Below are 22,332 nucleotides of genomic sequence, written 5' to 3'. Positions count from 1 at the left end.
CTTTTTCTCTTTCTTCTTTTTCTTGAAGGTCCTCCTTTGCGGTTAAAGACATCTTGTTGTCCCCCTTGCTGTCCCTTAAGTGGCTGGAGGTGGACTGGAGGATCCCCATCGGATAAGGACTTCTAGGTATACCTCTTTACTCCCTGGTGTTTGCCTCCACAGCCTCAGCACAAGGAGAGCCTTTTCTAGCGAAGTTCCTCCTATATGTTCAGGTGGAATCTCTTTTCCTGTAGCTTGCATCCATTGCTCTGTGTCCTCTTCTCTGGAGCAGCAGAAAACAGGATTACTCCCTCCTCAATATGACACTCCTTCAAATACTTAAAGAGGGCTATCATATCCACCTCTTAACCATTTCTTTTCCAGGCTAAACATACCCTGCTCCCTAAGTCTTTCTTCACAAGGCATGGTTTTGGAGGACATGACCAAAGAAAAAGCTAAAAACACTCATATAGAAAATAGTAAATGCATGCTCCTTAGTCCTGCTCTAGATGGAGGAAGTTTTGGAATGCCTCCTGGACAGAAGGCTGAAATGAAGGACATGTCTTGGAAAAGGAGGACCAAAGAAAAGGTTGAAATGAAGGACATGTCTTGGAAAAGGAGGACTAAAGAAAAGGTTGAAATGAAGGACATGTCTTGGAAAAGGAGGACCAAAGAAAAGGTTGAAATGAAGGACATGTCTTGGAAAAGGAGGACCAAAGATATTTGGTCACTCTGCATTTGGGGCAAGGGAAGGAGAGAGTTCAAAACTAGAGCTGGACCTCCACCAGAGGCTCTCATCGCAAAAGAGGATGAAGGCAACACAAGGATGTAGGACCCCCAAAGGGAAAAAAATGGAGGACCAAAGAAAAAGCTCAGAACGCTCACAGAAATGTAAATGCATGCTGCTTAGTTTATGCTCCGAATAGAGGATGTTTTGGAATTCCTCCTGGGGACAGAAGAAGGTTGGGATGGAGGACCTGTCCTGGAAAAGGAGGCCCTGGAGTAGGATGTCACATGAACCTCTTTTGATATATGTCCTCTGCCATTCATGCTTGTGGAGAAACTATACAGGACTTCTGGATAAGACACAAACTCGCCTCTACCTTCAGTCCAGGGGGCTTCCACACAAACCTCACACAACCAACTATCCCAACCCCTTCCCAGTGCCCAGTTATTGTGGTAAAGCTAACACAGAGGTTACACAAGCTCCCCATGTGTGTATTTGGTGCTTGGGTACCCTATAAAAGTATCCCTGTTTTGTGGATTTGGGATTTGAGAGAAAGAGAGATTTTTTCAACCCACATTTCCACACATGAAATGACCTGGTCTGAAAAAGCACCTCAGACTCCAAAACCCAATATCCACATTTATTGTCATCTTTCAGTCACATGGCTTTTTATAAAGACTCCCAACTCTATAAAGACTTTCCAGGTTGCCTCAATCTCTTCTGTTGTTGCTGTTGTTGTTGTTGTTGTTGTTGTTGTGTGCTTTCAAATCGTTCCCTAACCCTATCTTGCAGATTTCTTGGCAAATTCTTTTCATGGTCATCTTCTGAGGCTGAGAGAGTGTGACTTCTTGCCCAAGGTCACCCAGTGGGTTTCCATGGCTGAGTCAGGATTCGAACCCTAGTCTTCCAGGAGGGTCCCACCAACCCACACAGGCTCCCTCAAAACCCTTAAACTGGAAAACTGGAGGATTACCCCCCCTTTTTTTCCCCCAGTAGCCAGAGATGCCCTTCTTCAAGCCCCAAAAGCAGCCCTAGAAGAGCCCTCCAAGGAGGAAGAGGCCTCAGCCATGACACCACTGGGGTCCAGCAACTGTCCCCCTCTCACTCAGCAGCAACCACAATCCCTCCTCACACAACAACCATAACCCACCTCTCAGGCACAGACGACAATAACCACAACCTCCCCAGCAACCATAATCCCCCCACATACAACTGAGACCACAATCTCCCTCACACAACAACCATGACCCCCTCACATAACAGCAATCACAATCCCCTAACAAAGCAGCAACCATAATCCTCTCTCATACAACAACAACCATAACCCACCTTCACACAACAGCAACCATCGCCTCCTTCCTCTCCACATGCAGGGAGTTTGCAGGGCTCTAACCCAGGACAGGGCACTGGAGGCTGATGGGTGCCTCTGTGTGTTTTAGTGCTAACACACACACAAATACACACTTGCACATGTTGCACCCAGCAGTGAGGGGAAGGCGTGCAAGAAGCAGCGCTCCACAGTTCCCCTTCTCCCTCGGTCCCCACTTTACACACACACACATACACACACACACGTGTGTGTATAGATATATATTGTACACTCATATATATATATATATATATATATATGTATACATATGCACATACATATATGCATATATGTACATATATGTGCATATACAGTGGAAGAGTGTATATATATATATATATATACACACATACACGTGTACATATATGCATATGTATGTATATATACGTATATATCTTACACACATATATACATATATACATATGTATATGTGTGTGTAAGGTGTGTGTGTGTGTGTGTGTGTGTGTGTGTATATCCATATGGATATAGATATACATCTCCTCCCAATCTAGGGACTAGAGCTCCTCGACACCCTCACTTCCTTTGAAGCCCTTTACTTACACAAACACACACAGACACACACACACCTCTGTGTGTGTGTGTGTGTGTGTGTGTGTGTGTATCTTCCCCCGGGGGGGGGATTTGTGCTCCTTGGCCCCTTCTTCTGTGCCCACTTCCTTCAAAGCCCTTTACACCCAGATATATAGAGATAGATAGATAGATAGATAGATAGATATTTCCTCTCCCTTGGAAGGACTTGAGCTCCTTGAACCCTTCTCCTCTACCCACTTCCTTGAAAGTCCCTTCCACACTTATACACACACACAGATAGGTAGATAGATGATAGATAGATAGATAGATAGATAGATAGATAGAGATAGAGATGCCCCCTTCCTCCTGGGAGAAGCAGTTACTTACCTTTTTGAGCGCGGACATATCTAGTGCATTATCCCTTTGGAGCAGAAAGAGGGGCTTCAGCGACTCAGGAGGAGAGAGAGAGGGAAGGATGGAGGAGAAGAGCAAGAAGAAGAAGAAGAAGAAGTGGTGGTAACAGCAGCAGCAGCAGCAGCAATAGTGTCAGCAGTGGAAGTGACAGTGTTGGAGGTGCAAGAAGAAGAAGAAGATGCAAAAAGAGGAGGAGAAGAGGAGCAGAAGCGTGCCTCCAACAACAACAACCACAACAACCACAACAACCACATGATCTCCTTTGGACGGGAGAAAAGCTAGCCTCCTTGTGCTTCTCCCGCCGCCACGTCTAAGAAGCTCGCAGCTAGCGCTGCTGCTTGCAAAGAAAGAGGGTGCTGCTGCTGCTGCTGCTGCTGCTCTGGAACAGCGCGCGCTGACTACTTGGGAGCGCGCGCTGCCCGGTCCGCTAGAGTTCTCACGCTCTGCGCAGGCGCACTCTCTCTCTCTCTCTCTTCCTCCTCTTCTTGCTCTACAGCTGCCGGAGCCTCTATAGAACTGGGCAAGCCCCGACGTTCCATGGCTTTGCAGCGGCGCGCGGTAGAGTTCTGGGACCGCCCCTTTGCTTCGCCTCGACCAATAGGAAGCCGGCTGAGCTTGCTGAGAGCCCCTAGAAGGGGGAAGAAGAAGAGTCCCGGGGAAAGAAAGAGGCAGCGGGCGCGAGACAGTGCGCGCGACACCCGGCCGAGGCTGCAGCGGTTGTTTGCTGCTGCTGCTGCTGCTGTTGCTGCTGCTGCTCTGGAGGGTGGATTCGGTTTGCAAGAGAAAGAGAAGATCCATGGCCCTCCTCCCTGGAAAGGCGGAAGGTGAGCCCAAAGACTAGCTGCCTCTGTGGGTAGGAAAAGCTGGAGAGCAGGCCCAGGAAGAGAGGGGCGTGGGAGCAGATCTTGCAGCGCTTCTGCCTGGGTCCAGAGGCGTCATAGGACTCTATCACACTGGGGCTAATTTCGGGATTGAGATTAAAGCGCATTTAAAGCACCCAGCAAGTAAAGCCAAAATGGTAAGTGCTGTAATTGAGCAAATGGTTATCACACACAATTGCGCAAATAAAGCGAGATGATGGGGAATGTGGTGTTGCTGAAATCCCAAAAGTAAAAAGATGCGCATCGATGCTTCTTTGTGTAATGGCGGGCTTTGCGCAACGCTGTGCAAAATTGTTTTGCGTAATGACGCGGTTTTTCCGGGATATTTGTGGCATAAACTTTTGACCCCTTCTGTGTGATAAACTCCATAGCCATCTTGCAGAGGGATCTTGCAGCGCCTTTATAAGACTAACGGTACGAAAGAAGCTGGGAGCAGGAGCCTTCCTAGGCTTGAGCTGCCACTTCCTCAGATGCATCTCAGGTCTGTATGGCAGACAGCTCATGCCAGAGTTAGTCACTCCCGCTGGCATCTTTGGTGTAATTTAACCCTGATTCTCTATGCCAGGGGATCTTTTAGCAGCTTTGAAACTACTGTATTATATACTCATGTGTGTCTTAGACATCTTAGTCAAAAAATTGACACCCCCCCCCAAAAAAAAAAATCTGAGTCAATTTAGTAACTGCACTTTAACTCTTATTTAAACAAGGAACCATCCCCTGGTGAAAGGCAAGAGTATCATCTGCCCTGGAAGCACTGACCCTCCTCTACTCTCTCCTCCATCCAGCATTTAATGTGAACAGAAACAGTTATGTCTGCTGGAATTTTGTACATTCTTTAACACTGTTTTCCTTTGCTCCTTCCTTTAGATCCTTTATTACATGCACCTAAGTTTTACCCTCAACCTATCTGCGGGTCATAGCAAAATCCATAATTTTGGCCCCCAAACCTGCCCTTGACTTATACATGAGGTTGACTTATTGTTGAGTATATACGGTTCTGAAAGAAACCCTCCGTATCCATGGATATTTTTAATCTATGGATTCAGCCATCCACAACATGTAAATGTTGATTTTGCTATTTTGTATAAGGGACACCATTTTACCTCCCCATTGTCTATAATGGGACTTGAGCATCCATGGATTTTGGTATCCATTCAGGGTCCTGGAACCAAACCTCAGCGGATACCAAGGGCCCACTGTAGTCTCAGGTGCTACAAGATCCCTTTGCATGCATGAGAGAGAGAAGGAGAATGTGAATGAATGGATTTAGGTCCTGTCTTTAAGGCATTCTCCACCTGGGACAGATGCACAGATGAAATTAGAGAACATCACTCAAGTTGGCACAGATGGAAACAACATAAGCAGAAGGTGTCTTTTCTAAATGGCAAAGCTGAAGCAAATGTGTATGGTTCACAATAATGTGCAGCGCTGACTGTCCTCTCCTACAACTGTCCAGCTTAAGAAATAGACTGGAAATGGTTCCTGCAACTGTTGGAAGGAAAGGCGTATCAAAACATTGGAAAGCATCTGGCTAAGAAGGTGGTGTGCGTTGGAAAAAGTGTGCATGCATGGATGGAAGTTTGTGCAGCGGAGCAGTGCTTCTCAGACTATCTGATGTGGGGGAGCAGCAATTACTATTTTTGTTTTCTCTTGTGCCAGGGACAAGCACCATATTTGTGTCTCTTGGCTGCAATTGCTTCTTTCTTTCATAGAAACTTGACAGGGACCAGCAGCTAATGGCTCAGGACTTGCCCCAGTCCAGGGATCACCCTTTTTGTAGCACTGCACTGCCCTGCACTGAGTAGCACTGCACTGGAGCCTTATTTTCTGAATAAAGTGTTGTTGTTTTCCAAAAGTCACAAGTTAAAACAAAGTTGATAAACCATCCAAAGAAGGCTGAGACCACGGGATGGTTTGGTGTTCGCTGCTGAAGAAAACATTTGCTGGAAATGCAGTTAACCTTGAAATCCCCCCCCCCCCCACAAAAAATATTGTCTACTAACATAAGTGAAGTGGATGCCTGAGATGGTGGGATGCTAGTGGTACTGGTCAGAGAGCAAGGAGTAATGTTCTGGAGAACAAAACTGCTCTTAAGTGCAGTAGAAGATGATCTCCGTCGCCAGATGTTTCAGAAGTAGGATTCTTGTGCCAGTCAAGTACTTGGAATGCTATGATATCGCCAGAACAGCCCAACCCAGCCCAGCCTTCTTACTGAACTGGATGGGATGCAGTTGTACTCACTGACCTTGTAATATGGAGCTACTTATGTATTAGGGTGGAGAGTGGTATCTTTTTGCTTTGGTGAATTGTGAATATTGCAGATGAGATCTTTCATGAATCTGAAGCACAGGTTGAAATAGTGCTTGAAACTGTACAAGTGGGAGCAGGTAGTGTCCAGAGGTAAAACTGGAGTGGAGCCTACATTTCAGGATTGCATGTGGCCGCTTTGGGGATTAATGGGAAAGCAGCAAACAGCAATAAAGTTTGTTGGTTTACACTTCTGTCGTGAGCACGCCTGCCTAGTGCCACTGAATTCAGTTGAGTTATTTATTTATTTATTTATTTATTTATTTATTTTGCATCATAGTATGTATTCAGACACACAACTTTATTAGTCTGGAATATTGGTATGCAGAGGGATCTTGTAGCACCTTTGAGACACAATTGTGTGAAAGAAATTGTAGTGTTGGCATTTGCACACTTGGTCTGCTTCCTCAGATGCATGGAGTGGACTGTTGTCCAGGTCCTTCCTGGGCAACTGAGGAAGCAGACTATGAGCCAAAACGGACAGGCCAAAAGGAGCGGCCAGAGGCCACTCCAGCCCCGATCGGCTCAGGACTGAAGTAACTGGATGGCCCTCTTCTGAATGGACTGCTGGCAGGAGCAGATTTAATCTACACCTTAAGCAGCCTCGGAGTGGCTTCTGGCCGCATCTGGGGCATGTGTTGTGTAAACACTATACCCCTGAAGCAGTAGAAGCAGCTCTGTTTGGTCTGTCTGTTTTGGGCCCATGTCTACGAAAGCTTGTGCTACAACATCTTTCGCACAGTTAGTCTCAAAGATGTTACAAGATCCCTTTGCATACATCAGTACACATGGGTAGGATTCCACTGTTAGCCTAATTTGTTCCAAAAAGCATTGTTAAGTAGTGATTTTGTATTTTTAATCAAGGCTAGGCTCAGCATAGAGGCTTTCATCTGATATAATAATTAATTACTATAATATGACCAAGTGAAAACTTTTGTGGGTAATGTCAAAAGATGTAAGAGCTTCCTCTTTGGCAAGTGTATTTATTGTTTTTTTAAAAGTGTTCTTCTTAAAGAGCTGCTTATGTTCAAATGCCAAGATGGAGAAAGTATGAACCAGTATAATGCAGCATTATATAAGCTTCCTATTAGCATGGCATTTTGGTACCCATTAAAGTGGATGCAAAAAAGTGCCACTGTATCTCCAGTCAGATGCTTATTTTCATATGGTAGTCCTGCATTTTTCCCTTTGAGATATCACAGTTGTGTTTATAAAAATGCACAGTATTATAATGACACTCCAAAAGACATTGGACAACTTAGAATGGAAAATGTTGTATTAACTGTCAGAGGTGAAAAACTTTTTCAGTGACTACTGGATAGTTGTGGTGCAGCCAAAAGTAAGGGGAAACAGTATTTATCAAAAGAGTCTCTTTGGACTGTATGTTATTTGTTTTAAGTTCTGTAACTTTTCTTAAGGCTAGTGGAACTACTTTTTGCTGGATCATCAGTCTATTGTATGTAGACAGCAGAGCCCTTTGGTCGCCCAAAACATACAAGTGGAGATGTTATTATTATTAATAATAATAATAATAATGTATTTATTTGTATCCCGCCTCTCCCTTTAGAGGATTGAGGCAGGTAATTAGATATTTACCACTTAAATCCATGGGTGACTTGTGGATCAATAAGGTGGTGTTTCCACCATCTTTTCAGAGTGTAGATAACATGCCCACCCTGGTTCATGTGCTGCCATTTGGGACCTGTGAGTTTTAAGAGTTTTAACAAATCTAGGCTATGTTGGGAAAAATATAAGCAAATTCCAGCTGATATGGCACATGTTCACTCCTCCCAGCACCATTTCCCTGATCATAATCCTCCTGCTCCCTTCTACTATTTGTTTCTTGGGAACAGGGGAAATAAAAGTACTTGCTGGTGTTCTGTCTTACCCATTTCTACTCCACTTCTTCTCCTTCCATATATTTACCATATTTTTGCATAGCTTTTAAACTTCTCCCTCTGTCTTCTGTGCTACTTTTCCTTACCCCTTTTCTAAACCCATTCATTTGCCAAATAAATACCTAACCACTGCTCTGGTGGCACAGTAGTTAAATGCCAGTATTGTAGCCACTCACTCACAAACCACAAGGTTGTAAATTCAATCCCAGCCAGGGGCTTAGGGTTGACTCAGCCTTGCATCCTTCTGAGGTTGCTAAAATGAGTACCCAGCATGTTGGGGGCAGTTAGCTTACACTTTGTAAACCACTTAGAGAGACTGCTTAGTGCGGTATGAAGTGGTATATAAATGAAGCTGCTATTGCTATAATAATCTCCTTTTCACAGTGTATCTTTGTACTGCCTACTTTCCTTTTAAAATGTGTCTTTTATGTTGCATTGTTGAACTCTAATTATTAAAAGTGCTTTCTTCCTTGCTGTTCTTTAAGCTGAAAAATGCTTCTGTGTCTATCACAGAAGGAATCCTAGTAGGCAGAATCTCTCCCCCATACTTTCCCCAATCTACTTTTTCTTTTAAGTATCTTGGAATTGTTAAAGCTTTGTTGGTGCATTGCTTCGGCATAGAATGTGTATGAATAGGTAAAGGACAAACACATGAACACCATAGTTAAAATGCTTAAATGTAGTATGCACAGAAGGACCAGTATTGTCTCACATTAAAGCATTTGGGGAGGAGGGAATTACCTTCCTGCACAATAAATAAGGAAAACATCTTATGCTGAGGCATGTTACTGTTATTCATTTATATCCCACATTTCTGACAGTAGGGTGGCTTGTTGTTGTGTACCTTTCAACTTAGGGCAAACCCAAAGTTGAACCTGTCACAGGTTTTTCTGGGGCTAAGAATGTGCGATTCGCCCAAAGGCACCCAATGGGTTTCCATGGCCGAGCAAGGAATCGAACCCCATTCTCCAGAGTTCAAGTTCTATGGTCTAATCACTACACCATGCTAACAACATATTTATAACTAATGCAAATTAAAAATTATGCAAAATCATTAATAAAAGTATAAATATAAGAGTTATTTTAAAAGTGATTAAACTATTTATAATGTTTAAACATTAAAGTTTATTAAAAGACTCTATATAAACCTTTAAAACAGCACTACACACCATTAAAATCTGACACAGATCAGTTTCTAAGAGCTTGACAACATAAAAATGTTCTGATGTGCTGACAGAAGGAGAACAAGGATGGGGCCATCCTGGCCTCTCTAGGGAGGGATGTCCAAAATCTGGGAGCAGCTACTGAGAAGGCCTTCTCCCTTGTTCTAACCAAATGAGCCTGAGAAGATGGCAGAACAGAGAGAAAGGCCTCCAGACGATCTTGGAGCTCTTATGGGGTCATAAAAGGAGATTTATTATTATTATTATTATTATTATTATTATTATTATTATTATTATTATTATTTGCCCAGGAAAGACCCGGACAACAGTCCACTCCATGCATCTGAGGAAGCAGACCAAGTGTACAAAAGCCAACACTACAACTTCTTTCATACAGTTGTGTCTCAAAGATGCTACAAGATCCCTCTACATACTGATATTCCAGACTAACACAGTTGTGTGTCTGAATACATACTCTTGATACAATATAAATATAAATAATAATAATAATAATATGGTCCTTCAAATAACCTGGACGCAAGCCATTTGCAAGAATCACATTTTCTGTAATTCTTACAATGTACACAACTTCATCCCTAAGTAAAGTAAAACAGCTTCATTAATACCAAAGAGAATAATCATTGCATTAGAGAATTGGTTGCATTTACAGAAATCGACACAAAATATCTTGCTTTTTTAAAGAGCAAAATCTCATGTACAGCTTCATTTTCTATCAAGTATGGTAGTCTAATGGAGAACATTTTGGAATTCCTCCTGGATGGAAGGTTGCAATTTAGGATGTGTCCTGGAAAAGGATGATATCTGGTCACCCTGACCATGATGGGCCCTCTTCTCTGGATGCCAATAGCTTGCTTAAAGCGAAGCACCCTGAACTGGACATGGTACTTCAAATCCATTGTGGTTAATAGAGCAAAAGTATTACTTTCCGTGATCTGGCCACTGTGCTGCTTTTGATGCAGCCTAAGATTGTGTTATCTTCCTTAGCCTCATATTGCTCACTCATTCTTACCTTGTGATTAACTGAGACAACTAGGTCCTTTTTTTACACCTAGCATTTTCTATTTGTGACCTTTTTTGTGTCTGGATGTACTACTTCTTCTCAATCTAATGCTGTGAGTTTCAGTCCAGTGTTCCAGCCTATTTAGATTCTTGGTATCTTGATTCTGTCTCATATAAGGTTAACTATCCCTCCTTCCTTCTTGTAATGTGCAGGTTTGATAAGTAGCCCCATTTTCCCCTACTGAATTCACTTATAAAAATGTTAGAAAGCACAGGGACTAAAATCAAGCTTTATGATGCTTTATTTGATCTTTCCCTTCAAGACCATGATGTGCCATTAATCAGCACTCATTGAACCACAATTTTATGAAGGGCTTCCAGGCCCCTTTTATCTGGTAGCCCTTCCATGCAAAAGGGAGGGCAAAGAGGGGAATGACCAAATAGGGAGGCCTAGCTGTTGTTGTGTGCCTTCAAGTTGTTTCCAACTTATGGTGACCCTAAGATGATGGGGTTTTCATGGCAAGATTTGCCCATAGAAAGTTTACCATTGCCTTCCCCTGAGGCTGAGAACATGTAACTTGCCCAAGGTTTCCTGGCTGAGCTGGAAATCGAACCCTGGTCTCCAGAATCATGGTCCAACACTCAAGCCACTATGCTATGATGGGTCTCAACCCCGCAATAGGGTCACTTTAGGTTCACCATAAGCTGGAAACAACTTGAAATTATCATTGACTTAGATGAAAGAACTGAGGGCATGTTTATCACATTTGCAGATGACACCAAATTAGGAGGAGGAGCTAATACCTCAGAAATGAGGATCGAAATTCAAAATGACTTTAATATGTTAGAAATCTGGGCCAAAACTAATAAAATGAATTTCAACACAGAGAAATGTAAGGTACTGCACTTAAGTAGAAAAAATGAAATGCACAGATATAGGATGGAGGACACCTGGCTTGACAACAATACATGTTAGAGGGATCTAGGACTCCTAGTAGACCACAAGTTGAACATGAGTCAGCAGTGTGATGCGGCAGCTAAAAAATCCAATGCAATTCTATACTTTATCAATAGAAGTACAGTGCCTAGGCTAATACCACTCTATTCTGCTTTGGTCAGGAGCTGTCCAGATGAGGGCAACCAAAATGGTAAAAGGCCTGAAAACCATGTCCTATGAGGAGAGGCCCAAGGAGCTGAATATGTTCAGCCTGGAGAAGAGGCGATTAAGAGATGATGTTTAAGTATTTGAAGGGGATATTGAGGATGGAGTAAGTGTGTTTTCTGCTGCTCCACAGAATAGGACACGGAACAATGGATGCAAGTTCCAAGAAAAGAGATTCTACCTGAACATTAGGAGGAACTTCCTGACACTGGGAGCTGTTCAATAGTGGACCATACTCCCTTGGAAAGTGGTGGAGTCTTCTTCTTTGAAAGTTTTTAAACAGAGGCTGGATGGCCTTCTGTTGGGGGGGGGGGGGGGTTTCTCTGATTCTGTATTCCTGCATGGCAGGGGGTTGGACTGGATAGCCCTTGAGGGCTGTTTCAACTCTATAATTCTATGAAGTCACACAACAACAAACACAACTAACATTATTGGCTGGCTAAAGGAAATGACAGTTTTTCCTTCCCTGCCTTGCCCTGGCAAAAGAGTGATAGCTGCTGTTTGATTGACAGGGTTTCCAAACCTTTGTCTGGAAGCAATCCTGCAGTTTGTGACTGAGACTTCTTGTTCAGTACAGCTCTGACAATATACATGCTGTATGGGGTTTTCTTGGGAGAATGGATAGACTTCCTTTGTGTGGATGGCAGGGTGATGCCACCATGATGTTCTAGTTGTCACATGAGTGGATTAATGCCTTCTGTAAATGCCATCTGTATTGGTAATATGGGTTGCTACTGGAATAGGATGTTGAAATGGCAATGTCGTTATCAGGCATGGCTATTTTGCTTTCTTTATTACTGCCAAAAGTCCTTTCACTTGAAACTAGATTAAGTATGGCAAAGAAAACAAGATTAACTAAACATTCATACAGATTTCTCCAATTTGTGGCTTGCAAGGCTGTTAAAAATCCCAGTGCAGCTTTCAGCTTCTTGCCACTGGGACGAAAATACATATCAAATATTCATGTGGGAGTCAAAAACAAGGTTGTGCAACACAGTGTGAAACAGACGGGAGCAGAATTCCCAGTGGGATTTGGAGAAAATTGAGATAGAGATTTTCATTTCCACAAGTTTGCACAGACTGAATTGGTGATAGGAGAGATGTTAGCATAGGAGTGCTGACATATTTATGTGTTGAAACTGTATGTCAACACATAAGTAGCAAAGGCAGCTTTGAAAAATTACTTGCATTTATCTGTCAAAAGTTATACTATTTTTAAAGGCTTCTGATTTAAATAAAAATTTATTTACTTAACGTTTTACCCTATGTTTTCTCCAGGTAACTCAAGATAGTATACATGACCCCCACTCCCCAAATACTTATAGCATCCCTGCTGAGATAATTAAACTAAAACATGATGTTGGGCTGAAGGATTAGGTATTAACATTCATATTTTAGGAAAGCTTTGAACATAGGTCTTTCTGCTTCAGGTCTGGTATTCTACACACCTGTGGGGACATTTGGAGTTCTGAGAAAATGTATGGCCACACAAAATGGTTACCATAGTTGGGAACTTGTTTGTATATATAATAGCTTCTACAGTGGACATAGCCAGCCACAAAAATGTACATTTTCTGGGAGGCAAACTGAGGAGGCTAAAAGAAAAGTAACCTACCCCCAAAGTATAAGGTAGCATGGCATATGAGTTCTCAAATACAAAACCACTCCTTTGAACATATTTTTTTCTGCTTGTAGCATGTTCAGAAACAAATAACTTGGCTAAGAAACCGTCTACAGATCCAAGCCTGAAATGCCACATCTTGTATTTTCCCCATAAAACCAACAAAGTGTCCATATCTGAGAGGGCAAGTTGGTGATGCTCCAGGCAGAATATACATGCATGAAACTCAGATGGAACACAATATACCAAAGTGAGTGAGCCAGCGAATGAGCACACATAGCATAGGCAAAATATCTCACTCCCCTATCATTGTTACAACTCTGAACCTTACTGTATATACTCATGTATTTGTCTAGAAATTTTAGTCAAATATTGACCCAAAAAACCCAGAGTTGACTTATCCACGGGTTAATGTAAGTACTGTACTTTAACTCTTATTAAGGCAAGAGTATAAGTTATCCTGGAAGCACTGACCCTCCTCTACTCTCTCATCCATCCAGCATTTAATGTGAGCAGAAACAATTATTCCTGTTGGAATTTTGTACATTCTTTACTATCGTTTTCCTTTGCTTCATCCTTTAGATCCTTTGTTACGTTCACCTAAGTTTTACCCTCGACTTATCCATAATTTTTACACCCAAACCTACCCTTGACTTATACGTGAGGTCGACTTATAGTCAAGTATACATGGTACTTTTTTTTCTGGGTAGTTTGTTATGTTCAGAATGAACCATTGTTCTATAGCCACCTTCTGTTTTTTCCCCCAATAATTATTCTGGTTCCATGTGCCAGAAATAAAATTAGCACTGAAAGCTGATGCTTCACAATGCAGCATACCAATTTCCCATTAACTTTTTTCAACTAAAAAGAAGAAAAATGTGAGCAGAGGGAATGAGTCTTGAGATTGCCAGGCAGGGAGGTGTTTGCAGGTACCATGTTGGAGATACCAGTGCATGGTGGTAAAAGTAACTAATAATATTACTTCTACCACCTTGACTTTGAAATGCCCACAACCCTGTATTGCTACAAAACAAAGCTTCTTCCATGCCTTCATTTACCTTGCTTGCACCACCCATTTTGGTAAAATAGCAGTTGTATTACTGTGGCAGAAAATGCATGAGTGCCTGGTTAAATGTGCACTTACATCAGTCCAAAATACATACAGACATTGAGGCATATCATTTATTTTCTTTTAAATTGGACTTTATCTCTCATCCAGGACTAGAAGTGCAATGCACTGCTGAACAGCAGACTGCACGGTTCATTGCTGCTTGAGAAGGCATGTCCGATTTTGAAGCTGCCCTCGGGTATGTGTGTATGTGGGAAAGAGCAGTCATGGCTCCTAGCAGCAGGCACCTTGTGCTTTACCATTTGATTTATAAGGTGTCAAGTACATATTGATCAACAATATAAATGTTTCCTAGCTTTCAAGGGGTATGGTACTTCGGGCTCTATATACAAACAGTTGTCCAATACAAATTGAATAAAATACTTTTCCTTGAATCTGCAAGCATGCGTCTAAAATACACAGAATGAAATGATTCTGTAAAAATGATTTAATAGGGAATATTCCATAGGGAATAGCTCAGAGTAGATGTCTCTCAGGATTCTGGCTATTTTGCAAGTCCTTCTTGCAACCTCTGAACGTGTGGTAATATGCAGTTTTGTAGAAGGAAGGAGTGGAGCCGAAAATGAATGGGCAAGTTAGAGTACTACATGCATTAACTTTAGCAAAGGTATGTCAGTTTTGCAGAGGGCAGCTAAGATTAAAGCTATTAAAATCTGGAGGGCAACACTGACCTTACTGCTATCGTTACAAATAATTTATTTCACCATTTTCCTCCGTAACAATGTTAAGTGACGATGTCTTCACATTGCTTTCTAATTATAAACTTATTTTACTTTGTAGAGGACTTTCTTTTATTGAGTGCTGCATTTCAGCTGGAGAAGATTTTAAGGTCCAAATCATTGTAACTTGTGTTTCAAATTAAGCCAAATGCCAGGGGCTCCTCAACTAGTAATATGAACAGGAATTTAGTTGTGTATCCCACTGAAATTTGGCAGGAATAGCTACACTAGCTCACTTGAATTTAGAGTGCTTTATGAGCTGTGGCTACTCAAAGCAATCCTACTTGGTTGTTGTGACCTAGAACAGATTTTCTCAACGAGAGTTCCATGGAACTTGTGTTCCTCAAGAGGTTGCTAGAGGTTCTGTGAGAGACTGTGATTGAAAAATAGGGAGTTTGTTTTGATCTGTAGATATAATAATTTATATGCTGAGATTCCCTGATACCTGGAAATTATTTCCAGGGTACAAAGGTTGAGAAAGGCTGGACTTAGAGAATTGTTTGTAGACATCAGTCAAGTCCTGTGGTGATCCCAGCATTACCATGGTGCTCTCCAACTTGTTGGAAATACCTGGCAATTAAATGGCAATTTTCTGATTGGTGTGGTTCTTACTCTGTACCCTATGCCCATGCTCTGCTTGCCTTCTGAAAAGGAGAAGTGGCTCAGGTGACAGACACAACATAATCTTCACCAAGTAGATGCCCTACACTCCCTTGAGGGAGGGGTATGATGGATATGAGGGCAATAGAATGAGGAGGAGAAGACTGGAACGCAGATTGTGAAAAACTGAAGAGGAATCAGTTCAAATACCAGAGAGTCTGGCCTGGTGTAGTAGCAATGGGCCACAGATACAGTTGTTCTTCACTATTATATCCTTTCAGTATCATCCCATTAGAGCTTTTCAATGTGGTAAGATGCCTTTTGAAATCTAGCGCTTAAGAGCTGTGCTAGAATCCTTGATAGCACACTGGAATACATTTGTAAGACATTTTGAGGGTGATATTTCCTATGTATGTCCTTTTCAGCAGTAACTTTCTTCATTCTGTCATTCACACCCTAAGAAGTCAGACTCATTGGCCCTCTGTTTGGCTTCTCTTTAGTTGGACCATGAAGACTGGTTTCAGTGACATGGGTAGGTTTTTAATAGTTCCGTTCCACTTCCTAGATGTTTGTAAAATCTATTGGCCCATTTTAAATTTTTTTTAAAAAATGTTTTAAAGATTATTCTTACCTTTAGTCAAAACAGTAGTTGCACAGATATTTTAATTTAAAAAAACCCGCCTGTTTGGATTTGGATTCCACAACTAATGTAGAATTACTAGTGGAGGTGTCCAGAGCACCCTCTGGTCTAGTTTTGTTTGCCTTTTGGTTATTGGAACCTGAAGACATTGGCAAGACAGTTTCATCAAGTGCTCTGACCTCTAGATGGTTTCGGGAATCAAAAGTAGTGGTTTAAGACTGAATGGCTTGGAACATGTTCACCTGAGAGATTGCCAATCCCTACCTTGGACTTTCAGGTACACTTCTGAGGCCCTGCTCTAAAGACTTAAGATAAAATGGCTTGCGACATTGTTACAAGACAGATTACACAGTTGTCAACTTTGAATCCTGATTGTAAAGGTCAGAATTAACCTAATGTAGCCTAGAGCAACTTTGCTTCCCCAGATGTTTTGGACTTCAACTCCCAGAAACCCTAACCAATTGGGCCAACAATCAGACACTCTGGGAGCTGAAATCCAAAATATCTGGAGAACCAAAGTTTGGAAACCACTGGTTTAGAGTGCAGACATACCGTATATACAGTCTGCCCATGGTTTACACGGGGGATCCGTTCTGGACCCCCCCCCCCCCCCGGCTAAGCCAAATACTGTGCATGCTCAAGCCCCATTCAAACGTATGGAGCTCGTGCATGAGGTGACGCGGCTGCATGCACACGCCATGGGCATGTGCCCCATTCATCCAAATGGGACACGCCATCCCATGCGCTCCTGCACAGCTTTCAACATATGCTGAAAGCCGTGGATAGCGCACCCGCGTATGACGCAGGCGCACTGTACTCAACTATAAGTCGACCTCATGTATAAGACGAGGCAGGTTTTGGGGGCAAAATTATGGATTTTGATACGACCCTTGGATAAGTCGACAGTAAAATTTAGGGACATTCAACAAAAGATCTAAATGATGAAGTAAAGGAAAACAATGTCAAAGAGCCTGCAAAATTCTGTCAGGCATAATGGTTTTGGCTCACACTAGGATGGATGGAAGAGAGAGGAGAGAGAGGTCAGTGCTTCCAGGATTGATTGCACTCTTGCTTTTTACCAGGGATGGTTCTTTTTTTAATAAGAGTTAAAATATAATATTTAGATCAACCCGTGGATAAGTCGACCTAGGTTTTTGGGGTCAACTTTTTGACTAAAATTTCTAGACTTATTATACATCAGAACTAATTCAGGCAATTAGATATATGAGCATGTATTCCTTCTTTCTTTGATGTATCATTAGGAAACCAGCTTCAGTTTCAGTCTGGGCTACATGCCATATTAATTGAAATGTAAATAAAGATAATGCTCATTCCTCCTGAAATTTTATTACTTATAAATTTATTTTGAAAATTATCATTTATCCTGAAATTCCAATACTTAAGAATGCTTAAGTGGAGTATTAATGGTACTTTGACTATATGGCTTAATCACCATCACCATTTGGGTACTCAGGTGGCCAGAAGGTGATGGCAGATGACCCGACAGAATTCCAATTAACTGAAAAATGGCAAGGACTTTCATCATTGAGGGAGAGGAAACCATGTCTGTTTCAACATCTTTTCCTGAGAGACTGCCTGCTCCTATATGTCCCTTTCTGGACCTTCAGATACTCTCCTAAGACTCTGCTCGGAAGGAATAAGATGAAATGGCTCAGGACATGTTCACCTGAGAAACTGACTTCTTCTGTAGTTTTCTACCTGGACCTTAAGAAGCAGATGATCACTATGGAGAGGACTTTTTTGATGATGGTATCCCAGTTGTTGAACAACCATCAAGCCTTCCAAGGGCATCTTGCTTGGCACTGTCTTAGTCATTTCTCCAATAGCATGTGAAATCTTTTTTTCTTGACCCAGACCAACTGGACAACTTATTTTCTTGGTTTGAGAAAGAAAGTTTAAAAGTTTAAAAGTCTGTGTCTCCTGACTCTTTTAATTTTGAATAGCTTATTTTTTATGTTATGTATGCTTACGTACTGGCCAGATAACTTTTAATGGAGGAACTGTTTAAATACAATAATAAATAGTAAGCAAAGCATGAAGCACGGAGCATTGAAAAGGTCATTCCTAGATTATCTCTCTAGTTAGAACTTCTTGATGAGGAAAGAAAGAGGGTAACAGATGTTACTGCATTTTTTTTACTTACTCTGCAATTTAATGCACTATGTAATTGGTTCTAGTGAAAATGCAAAACAGGGGGGTAATTTTCTCTTCATGCATTCTGCACCTCCTATGATCATGTTGCATTGTTTGTGAACAGATTCTGGTTATAGCCTAGGCTGGAGTATCAGGCAGCATGGTAATTTCACTTCAAACTGTATCATTAGATGTTGCTGTATTTTTTTCCTCCCATCATTAATTTTTATTGAAGTTCTCTGACCCCATGAGACAGTTACTGGAACAGAAGATACAGGGGGAAATTTTTGAAAATGAAATAACTAGATATTGAGATGCATTATGTAAGCTCCTTTCTTAAGTGCTTGGAGGAGATTGTCCAGTGCCTCTGAAGTAATGGTTATTTTCCTCCCAAACATCTGATGCATGATGAAGAAAGCACTCTGTTGACTTCACACCATTGTGGTATAAAAACTAGCAAGCTAGGAGAGTAAAGTTCCATGTTTGGTGTGGCGTCATGAGTTACTTTCAGCATTGCCCTTATATGAAAACGGACTCTGACTTATGACTTGGCTAGGGTTCCTTCTGTCCTGGAACTTTGTAACAGAGGTCCTTCTAAAGAGTACACTTGGTGCACTGTAGGGATGTAAATCTTCATGCATTTTGCTCTTTCACTCGTGAAAGAACAAAAAAATCTAAACATTTATCCCCCTCTATATATGGTTATAAGAGCATTTGTGCCTTGTTTTAAAGGCCTCTGTCAAATGTCGTGAAGCAGATGATCACTATGGAGAGGACCTTTTTGATGATGGTATCGCAGTTGTTGAACAACCTCCAAGCCTTCCAAGAGCATCTTGCTTGGCACTGAGTGGTCTCTCCAATAGCATGTGGAATCTTTTTTTCTTGACCCAGCCCATATAGACAACTTTTTCCCTTGGTTTGAGAAGAAAAGTTTCGATCGTTTACTGTATTTCAGAATTTTTTTGTGATGGAAAAAGGCAATAGAAAAGCATTATTTTAGTTCAAAAAGCAGTATTTGCAAAGAAAATAGAGTATTTAGCACAAAACACACTATTTTGTGTGGAATTTTTTTCTTACTCCCCCCCCCCTTTTTTCAATTAAAGCTTTTCCATACCAAACAATATTGTACCACTTAAAAACATAATTACATAAAAGTCAAATTCATTTCTAACATAAATTATAGTCACATTTATGAGTTCCGCTTTTATTCTATTGCTAAACTAATCTTACGTTACAATTTTTTAGATATTCAGTAGCTTTACAGTCATCAGTTTATATCAATATAGCAATCTACATTCTGCATCTTATATACCGAAAATGTTAATTTTGTATTTAACTTTATATTTATTTTATTCATTTTTTGTGTCTTAAATCTTAAATTATTTTTTGTTTCCTTTTTCTTTATTCTTTGTTATATGCATACAATGAGTCTATTTTCCTTTGTATTTTCACTTCCTTTCTGTTTTGCTGGTTTGTGAATTTTCTTTCTAGAATTTTCTCCACTTTGATTTTTGGATGCTTATTATTTCTTACTTCAGTATCTTTACAATTTATTGTTTGTTTGTTTTTACCTTTTTTCTTTTCTTATTTTCTCCTTTCAGCTCTTCTTCTATTTCTTTCTACCTTCCCATTCCTCTTAAGGTGTTCGGTGTTCCATTTTTGATTACAATATTCTGTTATCTTATTCCATTCTAATTCTGACTTTTCTGACAATTACCATTAATCCAACATGTCAGCTTGTCCATCTGTTTAGTTTCTATCAGCTTCAGTAACCAATCATCTATTGTTGGAATGATATTCGATTTCCAATGTTGAGCGAGTAGAATTCTTGCTGTGGTTACCATATGCAGCATTTGTTTCCAGTGTTCTTTTCTTGCTATGCTTGGAATTTTATTAATCAGGTCGAGTAAATATATCTCTGGTCTCCTTTGAAATATTACTTTCAACAGTGATTTCCCCCAAATACACATACAAACAGCCCTTCGGCCAATGTTTTCAGGGGAAATGCAAGAGTTTTAAAATGGGGGGCGGAAAATCTCACAGTAGTTCTCCATTTTTGTGTGTCGAGACACCCTCACTTGCTGAGGACAAGAAAACTGGTAAGCATTCATTATGCAGCTATATGATGACAAATTATGCTGCTGTACATAGTACAGTTGATTGCCAGAAAAATAATTATCATGTGGCCAAAGAATGCCACAACCATCTTTAGTTGCAAAGCCACAGGACTGCTGTTCTGCTCTCTGTATTTTTCTCTCTTGTGCACATGCTTGTGTGTGTATGTGTGTGTGTGAGAGAAAGAGATATCTTTGGTAATCATGCTTACAATATCCCCAGTCTCAAAACAGCAAATCCAGCTGTTTCTTTTAGTAACATAATAGAATTTGATGTGTGCTGCTCTCATTCCATCTCTTTTGAAGGCTGCTCTCCTCTGTGCACACACCCCATGAGGTATCCACTTTATACCGAAATTTGCAGAGAAAAGGTCTCCCTACAGGCATATCTAGATCCATGCTAAAAGGCAAAGATTTCCCATATGTATTCTCAAGTATATTTCTTTTCCTAAAGCAGCTTGTGTGCTGTTCCCATTCAAATTGAGTACTGTTCATTGTTCAGTGTAAGGTGCATGATGTGAAAGAGAAGAAATCTGCATTGTCTATGCAGTTACAATTTTGGTACTTGGGAATTCATAAAAAAAACAAAAACCCGAGAGGCATTTTTGTCCCTAGGCAATATTCTAATTATTTTTCTGGCCATTTAGAATATGCTGCCTGAGGCACAGCTGTCATTTTTCTGTTCGAGTTTCTGTCTCTCAGTTGAAAAACTCCACTGTGAAGAGGGACATTATTGAAGACTTCTCCTCAGAGCTGTGAATTCTCTGTGTGAACCTGGATGGCATCATAATGACAAAGCATTCAGTAACAACTTTGGGAAGCTTTGAGGGTAAAGAATTGAAGGAAACATACCTAAGCTTTCTCATTAGTACCACATTTTTAAAAAACTCAAGTCTGACGTTTAATTCTAATTAATTATAATTTTATATGAGTAAGTGACTAGTAGCCACTTGTGCTTGCAAGTATAAGGTGGTGGCAACAACGGGATAGAATAATGAGATGCCAGGAAGCTTAGTTCTAAGAACCGCTGACAAGCAATACCTATGTTGCATTGTTTTGTCCAGGGTGGTAAAAATAATCAGCTGTTCAATTTAATTTTTGCTTCATTCAAAACATAAGATATTAAACTCCTCACTCCATGTACAGTGAAGTGTGTACTTTTACTCTGAAATTACTTACTAATATCAAAGTGCTTTGTATGGATCTCCAAATAAGCCTGATTTATGAACAAAAATCATATATAAATAGTGCTTAATACATGCCCACTCTTCACGCCCCCAACCCATTATAGATACAGGCTTTCTCCAATGCCACAAAAGTGGCCCAAGGGTTCCACATCATCCTAGTCATGAGAAGCCTGTGTCTGTGCATGCCAGTGTTATTTATACATCTTAGTTTAGATGTGAAAATATCCTTGGCATTTTACCTGTAGGCTAAAACTACCATGGGAATTCTTCCTTCCTACCCGTGGCTCTTGTGAAAATGTGTTCCAAAGGACTTCAGAGATTTTGGGGGACCGTAGAGAAGACGTGGGAAGGAGGGGAGACTACCATCCTCGGTTTTATGAATGCAAAAGTGGGCAAATAAAGATCTGGGCAGCAAGCAACCCCCAAACCCTCACACCCTCGACCCTTCACACCCCATGCCCAGTTTGTTTCTGGAGACAGCAGATTAACTTGGAACACATTCTTCTACTACCCACAAAGGAACCAAAGTATGTCCAGCAAATCCAGAAGTCACTTTCCACCCATGTCTGTGTGTTTAGGTACGTACATGTGTGAATAGGGTTTAATTAAAACTGTGCCCCAATGAGATTTTTAAAATATACAGTCAGCCCTCTGTATCCACGGATTTTTTATCCACAGACTCAAGCATCCACGCCTTGAAAATATCAAAAAATACAT

The 22,332-nt window shown here is 41.0% G+C and overlaps 2 protein-coding genes across 4 annotated transcripts in view; one reads left to right on the top strand and one right to left on the bottom strand.

Annotated features, from left to right (window-relative positions):
• Window positions 1-3,276, bottom strand: part of DLGAP2 (DLG associated protein 2) — a 546,854-nt gene extending 543,578 nt beyond the window's left edge. For all 3 annotated transcript variants that reach the window (XM_089531068.1, XM_089531067.1, XM_089531069.1), the window contains exon 1: window positions 2,994-3,276. Coding sequence is in view for 2 of the 3 variants with exons in the window: in XM_089531067.1 (XP_089387193.1) it covers window positions 2,994-3,011 (18 nt within the window). In the remaining variant the exon portion in view is untranslated. The remainder of the gene's footprint in view (window positions 1-2,993) is intronic.
• A 429-nt stretch (window positions 3,277-3,705) lies between these two features.
• Window positions 3,706-22,332, top strand: part of ERICH1 (glutamate rich 1) — an 86,254-nt gene continuing 67,627 nt past the window's right edge. The window contains exon 1 of the mRNA XM_089528575.1: window positions 3,706-3,844. Coding sequence (XP_089384701.1) covers window positions 3,817-3,844 — 28 coding nt within the window. The 5' untranslated portion in view covers window positions 3,706-3,816. The remainder of the gene's footprint in view (window positions 3,845-22,332) is intronic.

The sequence above is a fragment of the Sceloporus occidentalis genome, unplaced genomic scaffold (assembly GCF_023333645.1).
Source record: "Sceloporus occidentalis isolate IW3139 unplaced genomic scaffold, rSceOcc1.0.p SCAF_6, whole genome shotgun sequence".
In the NCBI taxonomy this organism is placed as follows: domain Eukaryota; kingdom Metazoa; phylum Chordata; class Lepidosauria; order Squamata; family Phrynosomatidae; genus Sceloporus; species Sceloporus occidentalis.
This window is presented reverse-complemented; position numbering and strand designations above follow the sequence as displayed.